This window comes from Athene noctua, chromosome 7, assembly GCF_965140245.1.
Source record: "Athene noctua chromosome 7, bAthNoc1.hap1.1, whole genome shotgun sequence".
In the NCBI taxonomy this organism is placed as follows: Eukaryota; Metazoa; Chordata; class Aves; order Strigiformes; family Strigidae; genus Athene; species Athene noctua.
Window position 1 is genome coordinate 31,088,014 of NC_134043.1, and position 13,772 is coordinate 31,101,785.

The 13,772-nt window shown below is 40.8% G+C and overlaps 1 protein-coding gene across 4 annotated transcripts in view; it reads left to right on the forward strand.

The window, feature by feature from the left end:
- IKZF2 (IKAROS family zinc finger 2) overlaps positions 1 to 13,772 on the forward strand; it is a 114,280-nt gene that overhangs the window by 83,457 nt on the left and 17,051 nt on the right. For all 4 annotated transcript variants that reach the window (XM_074910343.1, XM_074910344.1, XM_074910346.1 and 1 more), the window contains one exon: positions 12,709 to 12,846. In XM_074910343.1, the coding sequence (XP_074766444.1) occupies positions 12,709 to 12,846 (138 nt within the window). The remainder of the gene's footprint in view (positions 1 to 12,708; positions 12,847 to 13,772) is intronic.

Consider the following 13,772-nt stretch of genomic DNA (forward strand, 5'->3'; position numbering starts at 1 on the left):
CTTCAAGGAGAGCCTAGCAATTCCCATCCCTCGGATATCAGAAATGTTTGAGAAATTTCTCCCTTCCCTTTCCTTCTTCCAAAGAGCTGAGTCAGCTGGACTGGCATGTCTGGAACTCTGTGGCACCGTGAGCAGGCAGTCTGCCAGCTGCATTACACACCACATCCAAAGGAACACGTCACTCCTCTCTCTCTCTCTCTCTCTCTCTCTCTCTCTCTCTCTCTCTCTCTCTCTCTCGTATTTTTTTTTTCCCTTTTGCAATCTCCACCCTCTCCCTTTTATTTTTCCTTGTTGATCCGTGTAGGTGAGTCAGAGAAACCTGCTCATCCACAACCTGTTCCTTCTTGCCAAATCCTGGAGCAGCACTCCCAGTTCTTGTTAGGTGTCAGGAATAGGTTATGAAAACAAAAACTGATACTGGCAGCATACTGAGTATAGAGTGCATGCTGTAAATGAAAATTAAATGCATAGTGAATGTGCCACTTATAATGTGTTCCTAATAGAGTGATGTCTTTTGTAGCAGGCACTTTATTCTGTGATTCATGTACAGTATTAGTTTCCTTCCTATAAAACACCAGGATGGAACAGGGAAATGATTTAAGGCATAAGTAAGAGCACATTTAGGGAAAAAAGCCATCTTTACTCCACTGGATTTTTCAACAACAGGAGAGTAGAAAATTTCCAGTAGGAAAATATGTGGTTCACAAAAGTGTTTTTGAAGAAAATGTCTGAGCTTTTGATAGCAATTGTAGTTGTACTAATCTGAAGAAAATCCACTGGTATGGCACAGCTCCTCAGAGTTTTTACTTTTGATGTATTTTGAACCCCAGGAATTAAAAAATCATTAATCTAGATCCCCCAGATTATAGACACTTACGAATGAGAGTGAAAGGTGATAAACTGGCCTTTTTATTTACCTTACAATATTTATTTCATGAGTAGGGAGGGAGTGAGAAAATATGCAAGCTAACTTTTCTCTTTCGGCCTGCAGTAGCTGGTAGCTGAAGGAAAGCATAATACCATATCTGAGTTGGGGTGAAGCTGCAGGTGTTGGTAATGCTGTAGGATCAGGTGTGTCTCAGTATCCATAGCTACATTTCCATCAAGCACCATCAAAGAATTGATTTTTGGCATGTTTTGTTGGAATGAAGCTGCTCAGCTTCAAAGAATAGATCATCCACCAGGAAAAGTGCTTTGTTTGACTTTTATGTGCCACAGTAAAATGTCCACGTTAGCTATATTGTGAAAAATGTATCCATTATGCTCATATCATTAGTCTTCTACAAGCTATGAGTTTGTCCCAAGGGCTAATGATGAGCCAAATTCAGGAGCCTGCAAGTACGGTTTTGGTTGAGATGCATGAGATTCCTGCCTTGATCAGCATGAAGTCTGGGGTGAATTTGATCTGTCTGGTGCACAGTCCCTGGGGTAGGATTGTACCACTGGTGAAGAGAAGGGAAAGGCCATTTTGTGTCAGGTAACATATAGCAAGAGACAGTTGTTTCTCAGAGAGTTCAAGTCCAAGACAATAAGGCAACAAGGTTTACTGCCCAGCCACCCTCTACAGAGGATGAATCTAGAATACAGACAAAAAGGGACTTGCCAAAGGCATTCAAGACATCAGTGTCACATACAGGAATGAACCCAGATGTCCTAAAGCCCTGTCTGCTGACCCAGTTATAAGACTACACACACACACAAAAAGAGTAAGAAAATGAGATTTTTCTTCTCCCAGGTATTGAGAAATGAGAAGTTTTATGCTCTTTCACTCTTGATTCAGACCTCTCAGAGAAAACACCTCTTTTTAATAGCCTAGCAGAACCTTCAGTATGAATTTTTGTTTGGGTGTTTTTCTGTCAACAAATGCAGTTAAGTACATTCAGAGTTTCCTAAAATCCCTGCTTTTTACAGGAAATCTTTTAAAAGTACTTCTGGATGTCTGGAGAGCTCTGTTTTGTGTTCTTGAGTTTTTCTGTCTTTACTTTCAGCCCAAACACTTCTTTTTCTTTTCTTTTTCTTTCTTTTGGTTTAATTTCACACCCATATTTAATTTCCTTTCGTTTTGTCTGCCTTCCTTTCAGTCACGATAACAGTTTTTGAATCTATCCAGGGTTTGTAGTGCAAAACTAATCGCACCAAAAAAGAAACATCCTAAAACCCCAAAATCTTTCCTTCCTCCCTCCCTCCCTTCTCATTCTCTACACTGAGCAAACCTAAAAAATCCTGGATTTTAGCAAGTGCTCTTGACCTGTTGTTATTTATTTTTTGTGTTACAAAAAAACCCCAACCAACCAACCAACCAACCAACCAGGAAAGATACTGAGACTAACAGGAATTACTGAATTTTATTACCCAGAAAAGATTAATGTAGCTTCAGTGTTGGATATAGACACTGGATGCAGAGGTTTGTGCTAGAACAAAAGCTGTCCAGTATCCCAGATTCATCTCTCGGAGAGTTAAGGGATCTCCTCATTCTTCAAAAGATATCTTTACTACTTTAATTTTTTTCTGTGCTAAGAATTGTTGCCATAAAAAATCATCTTGGCTTCCTCCTGCCAAGTACTATGGCTAACTTTGAACATGGAGAACTGAGCAACACAAGTGTTGGTGACAAGCATGGTGTGGGAAGGAGGCATCTGTCCAGCCGTGGTGGTAGCAGATTCATTTGCCTTGTTGAAGCTGGAGTAAATGTGATGGGAGCTGGGATGAGATTTTGGGAGCAGTGAGCTTCACCAAAAAGTCTCTTCCTGGAGTAGCCTTTAGCACGAGGTTTTCCAAAGTACACAGCACAGCATGGCTCAGCACTGTCTGCTTGAGAAAAGTCCCACCCATATTTCAAGCTCCTCTGTAACATTGGTGATAAATATATATGTTGTCAGGCATGTTGGCAGGGAGCAACAGGAGCAGATAGGAAAACTGCGTAGGTAAAAGGAGTCAGTCAGCTCTTTTTCTGTTTGACCTCATTTGACATCTGTGCAAGAGATGACAAAACCACATGCTTGAACAGCAAATCTTTACGAGGGTAACACAAAGGCATGGGCCACGTAGGTTCTTGGGCACTAAGGAAAGTATGAATAAAAATTTTCATGTCCCAAAGGAGCCCATTAGTTTCACAGCCTGACCTGTTTTTGGAAGCAAGGTTTCCTTCACTGCTAGCCTTAATCAAAATAAGTGAAAACTCCCAACTTCAGTGGTTGGGAAAAGAAGAGGAGCTGTCAATATTATTCCCCCTGTGTTGCTACTATCTTCATGACAGCTTGCTATTAATTGTCTGTTTCCAAAACTTTGTTTCTGACAGTAACAAGAAAAGGGAAAACTTCCTTACTTAAAGGAAACTGGAGCACCTTCCTCCTATCTCCTAATATGAGACATAGAATTAAAAGGTGTCGGGTGCTAAAAGAAATAGTTTTTCTTGTGCAGGAGCATGTAGCTGGAACAGTGGGACTCACTGCCATGGGATGAGAAGACGTGAGCTAGAGTTTAAGGGCTTGTTCAGTGATTTTATGCAGAAGAAACTATCTAGTGCTATAGTTAAGTGCTATAAGTTAAATGTCATGTATTCTGTCTCTGCTTATATAGTATAAAACAACTGGTAACACTATGTTTGGCACTGCTTGCTTCAAATAATTTATAGGTTCTGTTGGCTTTATATAATGCTAAAAAGCTTCTGCAAAATTTTCAAAGGGGCAGCACTTGGAATAAATATAAACTGTAAGCAGCTGAGGTAAATTGACTTCAGGGTATTACTTCCATTAATATTACCTATGAATCTGGCCCAACATCTACACTTGTTTTACCCAAAGAGGGGAAAAAAAAACAAAACAAAACAAAAGCACTTCTCAAGGGAGTGTTTGTCCAGCAGCATTCCTGCTCTGCACTGAGGTACCTACACCCTGCGCTGCCTGTGTGAGCTGTTCCTCTTCACCTGCAGTCAGACCTCGGCTTGCGATGGCGTGTGGATCTCCAGTCACCTCCTTAAATTCCTGCTGAGCTGTGGCACTAACGGGGAGCAGACAGGACAGGGCAGAGAAGAACAACAGACCAACCTAAACTTGTTTTCGTTTTTCCTACTCACTGTGTCCCAGAAGCAGGGTTAAAATGAAGAGATGCCGAAGAGTGTATTTTGGAAGGTTTGTCCTGTGAACCAATTAACGCTCTGTTTATCAAGTCAACTTTAATATAATGTTAAAGGTCTGAAGTGGAGTGGAAAGTACAGAGTCAGTACATACAGTTAAGGTTTAACCTCTGTCTTAAGCTGCTTCCCACCCACATCCAGAGAGTGTGAGGGCATTGCAGGAGGAGGCTCCTTTCCGAAGTCACCTCTCGTATTCATAGCAGGGCCTCTCCCCCTTTAAAAGAAAGTTGCCATAAACCTGGCTGCCTTTAAGCAATTTTGAAGCTAGCTAGGTGATAAAATACCCAGTTATTTTGTGGACTTCCTGGGTTTTGTTAGTTTATCTCACCACCAGAGTGCTATTTAAACAGAGTCTCTTTTTAATTGTGTTTAACCATTTCAGAGTCAGTGTAAAGTCCCTGGGAAGCCCACCAGTGCCAGGGGTGCCTGGAGGACTGGGACATGTTGGTATGGCACAAAGGCAGTGTGCCCGGTTCAGTGGCCTCACAGCAGAATATTTGCACTTGAAATTTTCAAATATATGTGGTGGAGAATCTGAAAGCTCCACTGACATTCATATTAACTAAAAAATATGTGTCAGGTGCCTTTTGCCAGCTTTGAAGCTCTTCACTGAAGGAGATAAAGGTATCAGAGAGAACCATGAGGGGAGCTTCTATGTGGTAGGATGCATGCTTCTTGGGATGTGGAATTGGAGCAAGTAACCATGAATTTCATCTTTTTCAGAGCTAAATACAATGTTAGTGTCCTTATCTGTGTTTTCCTTGATGGAGTATGTAATCTATTTTCATGGTTTCACATAGACAGGTAAGTTTTCCTTTGTTTTTCACACATATTTAAGATGCAACATACAAACCTACAAAGTAAACTGTATGTCTTCTGTGCTGCAAGGAAAGAAAATGGAGTGTAAGATTCTTGCTTTTCTGTTTTTAATTATTTAATGGGTGCTGCAAGACTGTGGCAGGAGCCCTGCAAGTATCTGGATGGTTAGGGAGAGTTCAGTAATTCTGTGACTGTGCCAATGAAACAGGAGTTTGTTTGTTTGTTTGCTAAACTTCTGGCACAAAAACACCACCTACTTATTTATAACCCTTGTGGCAGATTGGAACATTGTTTTATCTGTAAAATCCTGCAGATCAGTTAATAAATAAACACAATCTGATGAATCAGATTAAATAACAGAGCCACCAGCAGCTGCAAGATAAATCATAGTAAAACTATTAAAGTAATAAAAGGCTGCAGGCAGAACTGCCTTGAAGGTACAAATGGGGACCCCAACCCCTGAGCCTGTTGTACATGAACACTAATGTTCACTGATTTACACCAGATTGTAGCCTGTGTTTTATATGTAGAGAGGGTATAGATGCTTGAAAGTTTCTCCTGTCTAGTGTTTACTTGTTTTCCATGTGCGCATGTTTTTGTGGTCAGTTCTAGCCAAAATGTAGCACAGATGAAGTCCTCAAAAGCTGATGTTTGATACTGCTTGCCGCAGAAGATCAAGGGAGGACTGAACATTAGTACAGTATTTCACTGCTAGCCGCTTATTTTACACTACAGTAAAAAACTGGCAGGTAGATGCAGGTGTCAAGGTGATGTTTCATGCCCTGGAGATGTTTATAGGGAAGGCAGGCGTGTCTAGAAAACAAAGGGTGTGTAGGTGCAGTGTTTTGCCATTGTTTTACTGCATGCTGATATACCTCAAGTATCCAGTGGTGTTTCACTGCTAGTAATAGTACATGGTAGTTGTCGACAGAAATAACTTATCATAGACTGCCACTGTACAAAAAGTCAGGACAAGCTATTTTTGATTTGCTGGGAGGCTCACAAAATGTTGAACAGCCACGTATATATCAATAGGCAATTGATAATAATCTTTACTAGGAGGCATTGGGCCACGAGGCCCAAACTGAGTCAAGTGCTTTATTTCAAGTGCTCTATTTCAAGCTCCAAGTCAAGAAAATACTAGTTGCTTAATGGCATGTATGTAGGCTTCACTTGTTGTAGTGCTGCATTTTGATTTTTGAACCTTTTGAGGTGTTCAGAAACCTTTTTAAGCACAGATCTAGCTGTATGGTTCCTCTACTGCATGATCTAGTGAACCCATCTTTTACCACATGACTTCACAAACCTTAATACTTGGCCCAAAATATAATAATCTAAAAAGTGCTTGTAGAACGGAGACATCAGAACTCTGTGAGGTCCAGAAACGTAGATATATCTCATGAAATGTACCTCAGGTATTGCTGCCTCTTTTTGGACTGGCAAGCGTGACAAGGTGAAGACAAAGTTTTCATAATGTGATTAAAGATTTGGATCTTTCTGAAAAATCAGACTGCTTTTAAGATGTCACAGGTTGGGCATTCAGAAGTGGAGGTACTTGACACTGCATGTCGCAAGACTGTGTGCTTGTGTGCTCCAGCAGCCTGGAGCCTTATTTTAGACGTTTATATGTTGTGACTTCTGCATGCAGGTTGTCTTGGACAGTCTCAGGTTACCTGTGGGACTTGCTGTTATTTCTGAACTCCGGTATATACTGATTATTGTGTGTTTGTGTGTGTGTAATCTCTCAGAAAAAAAAAAAAAAAAAAAAGGCAACAAATCAAAGAGCCCCCATGAATTTCAATGAACACATTTACAGTCATTAAGCACAGCAGCGAGATACAGCATCCGAGTGGGAGGCAGTTTCCTTTGCAAAGCTACGTGCTGCTCAAAGCCAGCATGGGCTTAGGTCTCACTTTAATTTTTTTGGTGATTAATTCGTTCAGGGGTCTATTATTCATGTAAATATTTTTGTGTGTGAAGCTTTGAGCTAGGCAGCTCTAGAAAAGCCGAAGTGCACTGTTTAATTACAGCAGTGAACTGGAGGGACTGTGTGTCACCTCTTTGCAGCCCCAGCCCTCCTGCCGAAACCTCAGTGCTGCCTCGGCCCTCCTTGGCTCTTACAATTGCTTCCTCGGCTTGGGGAAGCTGGAGGTGGGAAGGACTGCAGCAGCTATTATATTTTTGTGACTATTGCACACTCTCTTTTTTTGTCCTATATGGTGTTAAATGTCACCAGGCTCAGGGGCATTTTACATTTCCCTGGGCTGACTGTTTCACGGCCTGAAAGGACACCATGTCTGCAATTGACTCATATGCCACTTTTTTTTTTTTCTGATTTGATTTTCTTATTCCTGCTTGATCCTCCACTCCGTGCCATCCCAAATATCTCCTCCTGCTCTTTAATGTTCACTCCCATATCTAATAAAATCACAGTGTATTATTAAGTCCTTAATTTCTCAGTGGAGATATGGGCCGTATTTTTCTGTGTCTACCTACTTGCTTGAGCTTCACCAAATTAGCCTCTGCATCTCACAAAGTGCATGAATTCATTTACATGCTGTGAAGAAGGGAATTATTACCTTAATCATACGTATGAATAATTGAAGCACAGGAAATCAGAATAACTTGCCTGCAGTCACAAAATTTGTAGCATTACTAAGAGTTGAACCCTATGCTCCCTAGTCTCAACCCAACGCCTTAATCATATGTCCTACCTCTGTGTTAGAACTGATCTTACTGTGCTAAGTCCTGTTCAAGGCAAAGGACTGCTTTGTAGTAGGCACTGTGTGACTGCAGAACAGCTCCCCTCTCCCAGGCAGCTTCCAGTTTTAGGGAAGAAACTAGAAATAATGAATTAATACTGGTATTATGACTGTGACAGACAATTCTGCAGCCTCACTAATAGGGGTGAATATCAGCCCAAAAGAACATTTTAACTTCCTTAATGCAGCTTCAGAAAGCTTCAATTGGAGAGTGCTGGGGTTCCCTCCAACTCTGGGGTGATAGGGGCCAAGTAGGACTTCAGATATTATAGAAATAAGTTGTGCTCAGTGCGCTACTATTGGAGGAACTTTCTCAGACTGAAAGTAGCTACGTCAGATGGCCACTTAGTTCAGAAATCTTGGCTGGCTTCCCTTCCAAGGTCCTGATGGGGAAATAATGCAAAAGTAATAAAAGTCTGGTACAAAGCTCAGTGCAAAGTGTCTAGTCCTTGGATTGGGCTGACCTACATCACACGGCTGTAGTAATGCACTTTCCTGTATGAGTTGGTCACATTAGTGGTTGAGCTGTTGCAGGGACTCGGGACACGGGCAGGTGGGTGGCAAGGAGTTCTGCTCTGTGCTGCTGCAGAGGAGAACATGGTACCCAAAATAGTGGAAGTAGTTAATCCTGACTGCTGAAACCGGTGAACGTTTTGTCATTGGTCTTAATTGGAGACAGGATTTTGGCTCAGCAAAGTGTATCGTTGCTCTTAACCTGTTCTGTAAGCTGTTATATGCTTATGGCAAGGTATTACCTGGGATGCCTTGTTATTTCCCTTTGACTTACTTTATATTCTGCTATGCACTCCCATGTCTTTTGAGAACAAAATGCTGTGTGAATGCCTTACGGGCTCTTTCTCTTTCACTGACCTTTTTTTATGACTTTAAAGAAGTTTCCCTAGGCCCAAGTCTGCTTTCTGTCTTGAATATTGACCTTAGAGTTACACCATCTCATTGTCACTGCACGCAGACTTCTCAGCTATCAAAGTTCACCCACAGGACTCAAAGTATTCCTAACTCAGAAACACCTTGCCTTTTATGTCCTCCTCCTCTTCCCCCTCCTTCCTCCACATGAGCATTTTAATTTCATAAGGAAACTCCATTTCTCTGTGAATTTCGACAAGCGGTTTACCTGTTTCGTGGTAAAAATTGTACTTCAAATTTAAATGTCTTTTTCACTGTGACTGTCATAATATTTTCCATTTGAGGCTGAGACTCCACTGTGGGTTTTCTGTGCCACATTGTCATCCGTACGAATCTGAGCTTAAACGCGTGGAAATTCTGACATTTCAGCAAGAAATATAAAGTGTTTTTTTATGTTCTTCAAGTTAGCTGTTTCATAGGTATGGCTGCTGGGTTTTGCCCAGTGCTTTGGTCTTTCCCAGTTCAACAAAATTGAAGATTTCTCAAGATTTTGGGCTTGTTTGCATTCACTGTATTGTGTCATTTCTATGAGAATGAGTGATGGTAATTTTTAATCTGATTGCTTACCTTGAAAAGGTGATGAAGGAATAATTACCCCAAACTAGAGATTTCCAAACTGACTTTGCTTGGGTGCCGCTACCATTGGCAGTGGCGGCTGCATACAACAACGAATGTGATGTCCAGGTACCATGGTCTTCAGTGAGGATCTCTGAGAAGGCAGCTTCATACCAAGCAAGCTGAGCCAAACTTCTGAGTAGCTTAACGGTGGAAATGGCTCCATGGTGGAAAGAGCTGCCTTTAGCAGGGGCTTGGAGAGAGTTTTGGTAGGCTGTAGCACTGTTGGACTCTTCACCTTCAAGTCAGTGGTCTATAGACCAAGACTGCTCATGCCCAGTAGTGCAAGCCACATGTTTTGGGGGCAAATTTTTGGCTATTAATGTTTACATACTATGCAGTATTTGATGAAGGCTAAAATCTCTCTTGGCAGTCATGTGGTTTCATACAGTGATTTATGTGGAAAAAAGTCTGCTGTTGAGGAGATCGCCAGAATTGAATTCACTAATACACTTTTACAGCTTTCTATTGCGTAATACAAAATGTGGAAAGATGTACGCCCACTGGCAACACTCACATCCAAAACTATATATATTTTTTTGTCATTAGTTACTTTGAGAATATGAGGGGAAATTTGCAGCTATTTCAATGACGTGACATTTGTCACAACAACAAGGTTTCTAAAATCCAGACTGTAACTGCTACCTCAGCTAGCTGCATCTCTTACCAAATGGGTTGTGAAAATTGCTGGTGACACAAACTGCTGCTATCAGAACTGATTCCGTTGTGGTCTGACCTTATCAATTGCATTGCAACCCAAGTCACAGTCACTTTATGTGATTTTTGTAGTATAAATCAGATTTTTCACATGTGGGGCTATGACGTGATTTCATCTGTAGAGCAGGGGGAAATTTGGAAATGACCCCAAGGGAGTTGTATTCAGTCCTACTCAGCTGGAGCTCACAAACTTCGTTCTTCATGGTTGTGTCTGAGCAGCTTCCAGTTGTGTATTAGGCAACATGACTAACATTTGTCATGTGTTGTTTATTCTCTTATCTTCCCCCCAGAGAAAGGAGCGTGTGTGGTGGAGTATTTCTTTCCTTGGGGAGTTACGTTCCTCCAATCCCATATTGCCTGTAGAAATGGTGCTTTTATCGTTAGCTTTTATCATCTCTGTGAACCTTGAAATTTGATGGAATTTGTGTAGCTGACTATCCTAGATATCATTGGAAAAGCTCAGCCATGTGTTTCTGAAATTTTTGCAATGCAGGGAGCAACCATTTGAAGAGGTGTAATACCAACTTTTTTTTGATTGTTGATTTTGTACAGTGAGCTTGTAGCAGAGTATGTTTCTCTGTGCTAAGTGATAACATATTTAATTAATTGTAGCTGCCCCTTGAATAGCTGAAAGCAGTCATCCCTTTCCCTTGTGTCTTACAGTTTATCTAAGAAGCTTGATAAACTTGTGTAGCAAAACTGGGTGGGCTAATTCAGCCCTGCTTCAGCTCAGTTAACTTAATCGATTCAACTGTATTGGATTTTTTTGATCCAGTAACTGGACTCATTTTTTTGACTGACTTAGCTTCTAATAAAGGTGTCAGTCTGGCAGACATGGATGCCAGCTAGGTGCATGATGAAGCAGTGTAATGGTGATGATAAAAGTCTTTCCACCCTAGGGAGCCAGTGTGTTTTCCTAAAGGTGCTTCCAGAACGAGATGGTTGGTTTATGTTTAAGAGCTGCGGCTTGATACAGATCATTCACATCAAGGGCAATTACTCTGGGAATGGTAATGAGCCTTATGCTTGGCCTCCACGGAGATTTCCAGTATCAGCACCAGTTATGGCAACAGTGTAAGTTAGTGAGCAAAATAAAATAAAGACACAATACTTTCCTGAGGATGAGCCTTATCTCTAAGTAAAGAGAAATAAATCCACAGTTTGGATGCTTATTAAAAGCAGCTTTTTTTCCCCCAGTGGAAGACTTGGTTGTGTCAGTGAACTTCACACACAAACTTTTTGAGAAAAACAGAAACTTTCTGTAAGTGTGTTCATTTCATCAAATCCACTTTTTCTGAGGCAAAAATGTTTGAAATTTTTTGACCAGCTCTGATACGGAGGCTCAGGATTTTTCATCTTTCATTATGTGGATGATGTGGGGCACATGCTGTGGTATGTGCTAGTCCTGCAGAGCCCCAGAGAATTTCCCTGACTGGGTCTTTAGCCCCAATGCAAGGAGCCCTCTGCCCAGCTTCCTATGGGCTACGGGTGTCCTCCCCAGTTTCCCCTGCATTTTCCCATCCCAGTAGTGATGGTGCATTTTGGCTGCAATTAGTGCAGCTTGGATTTCATTAAATAAATGACCATGAAAAGCTTTCTGTATTGGGACAAACCCAATAGAAGCAGGTATATTATCCAACAGAGGATGTTCTTAATTTCTTTGGCCGGAAACTAAAATTCTTACCTAAGATTTTTAAAATTCTGGAAGAAGTTTGACTTTCCCCATCCCTTAGCCAGCTCTGAAAATCACAGCCGATGGTGTTTTACTAGACTTGCAATACTGACTTAATAGCTCTTTAGTTATTAGAGAATAAATGTTCGTGTTCTACAAGTTTAAATTATATTAAAAGCCTTTATTATCACAGCTTGGCAAAATACACTTCTGGCTAGCTGTCTGGCCTTGGGTTAGGCCATTCTTGTGGTTTCTTAATGACATGCTACGAAAAGAATATACTTTATGAGAATCTGGTGCCAGGTTTTGCATGTATTAAGAGGCATTTGCCATTTGTTCATAATGCTGCTGAGTGAAACAAAAAAACCCTAAAAAATTGGAGTTACATCTTGCATTTGTCTGGCTTGATTTTCACTGTACCTATGGCCATTTATATTTTTTTTTATATTTATATATTTTAATATTAGCTGATCTCTGAATTACTGTTGGCAGCTTGGTTCTGGCTTGTAACAGTGCTGTTACCGAAGTTACTTTCTGTTGTCTTTTATTTTCCAACTTTCCCTTTAGTAATTTTGGCAAAGTTTTCTCAATGAAAGAACAACTCCTCAGGGCCATGTAATGGGTTTCCCCACAGTTGGGAGCAGAATTAGGCCACTGGGGCAACTCGTTTTTGTGAAGGCAACTGTTCGTGCCATGGGCAAAGTGTCTCAGAAGTTTCTTTCCCACGAGACTTGGTGACACACTGGCAGTGCTGGGGTGTGATTCAGCTGTTTGGTTTGTTTTCCTCTCTTGTCGTCTGTTTATTTGCTTTGCGACCAACAAGTCCGCCTCTTTTTCCTTCTGATGAATCTGCGCGTTAGTGTGAAAAACGGATGGGGCGAAGTACCTGGTGGGTGGGAGGAGGTGTGTGTGGTGGGAAAATGGGGCTGGGAAAAAGGTCTGAGACTTGAGTAACCTTTCTTGGGTGTCTTTCCATCACAAGAGTTGTTTGTTGCAAAGGTGTGATTTTGATAGCAAAAGTGGGTTGCAGTGGATTTGACCTGATGCTTTTGTTCTTTCTGCAGTGGGGAAGCCTCACAAGTGCAACTACTGCGGCCGGAGCTACAAGCAGCGCAGTTCACTGGAGGAGCACAAGGAACGCTGCCACAACTATCTGCAGAATGTCAGTATGGAGGCTGCCGGGCAGGTCATGAGTCACCATGGTGGGTGGAAACTGCCTCTTGAGGTCTCTTGGATTTGCAGCATCTCTTGCGGGTTTTTTTCCATCTGTTTCTCTTCCTTCCTTTCAGCTTTGCATCACTTCCGTCTTATAGATTGCTTATACTCAGATAGGCAGAAGGAGAAAAGATGGGTAAAATTCTCACTCTGTCCGATTTAACAGCAATGGTTCTGCTGACCTTTTCTTTCTTTAAAGTCAGTATTTCACTTTTTAGTATGTATAAATATGCAGTCATGAAAATAAAGCAAAATCATCTGTGCAAAGTTACCCTAAAAATTAACTAAGCCGTGTATGAAACATTTGATTCCCCTCCCCTTCCTTTCTGATAATGACTGGTAATTATCAGAGATACGGATGGTGGAGGTATTCAGAAGTCATTATTTCTACTCCCTGTAATATTTCTTTTATCCAAAAAAAGGGAGGGATAGATATAAAAATCTCCAGAGCAGAATGGAATTCAACAGTGTTGATGAAAGTAATTATAATAAAAAAATGTTTATATGCATTTACACGTGTTAGTATTAATATGTTAACTAACACTGCATGTGTTAATATACATAAAGACTGAAGACTGCCAAAAAGATTGTTGAAAGCAAGAAACGTCAAACTCCATGAATTTGTTTTCAAAAATTTCTGTAGCTATTAGTATGGATAGTGAGCATAATGTCTCAGACTGCAGAACTGTAAGATTATCTGTAGCACTAAATACTAAATAGTAGCTGTCCAAAAATTGTTAGAATTTTATTCAAAACTAGTGTTTCAGAAACTCTTCTAAAAGTTCTCTTAACTTTTAAAAGTTGTCTTTAGATGTTTGGTACTTGACTTAAAATTTCTTACTAATCAGAAATATAAGAATTAAATGTCTTCCATTCTGATTAAAAACTACTATATATCTAAGAATATCAGAAA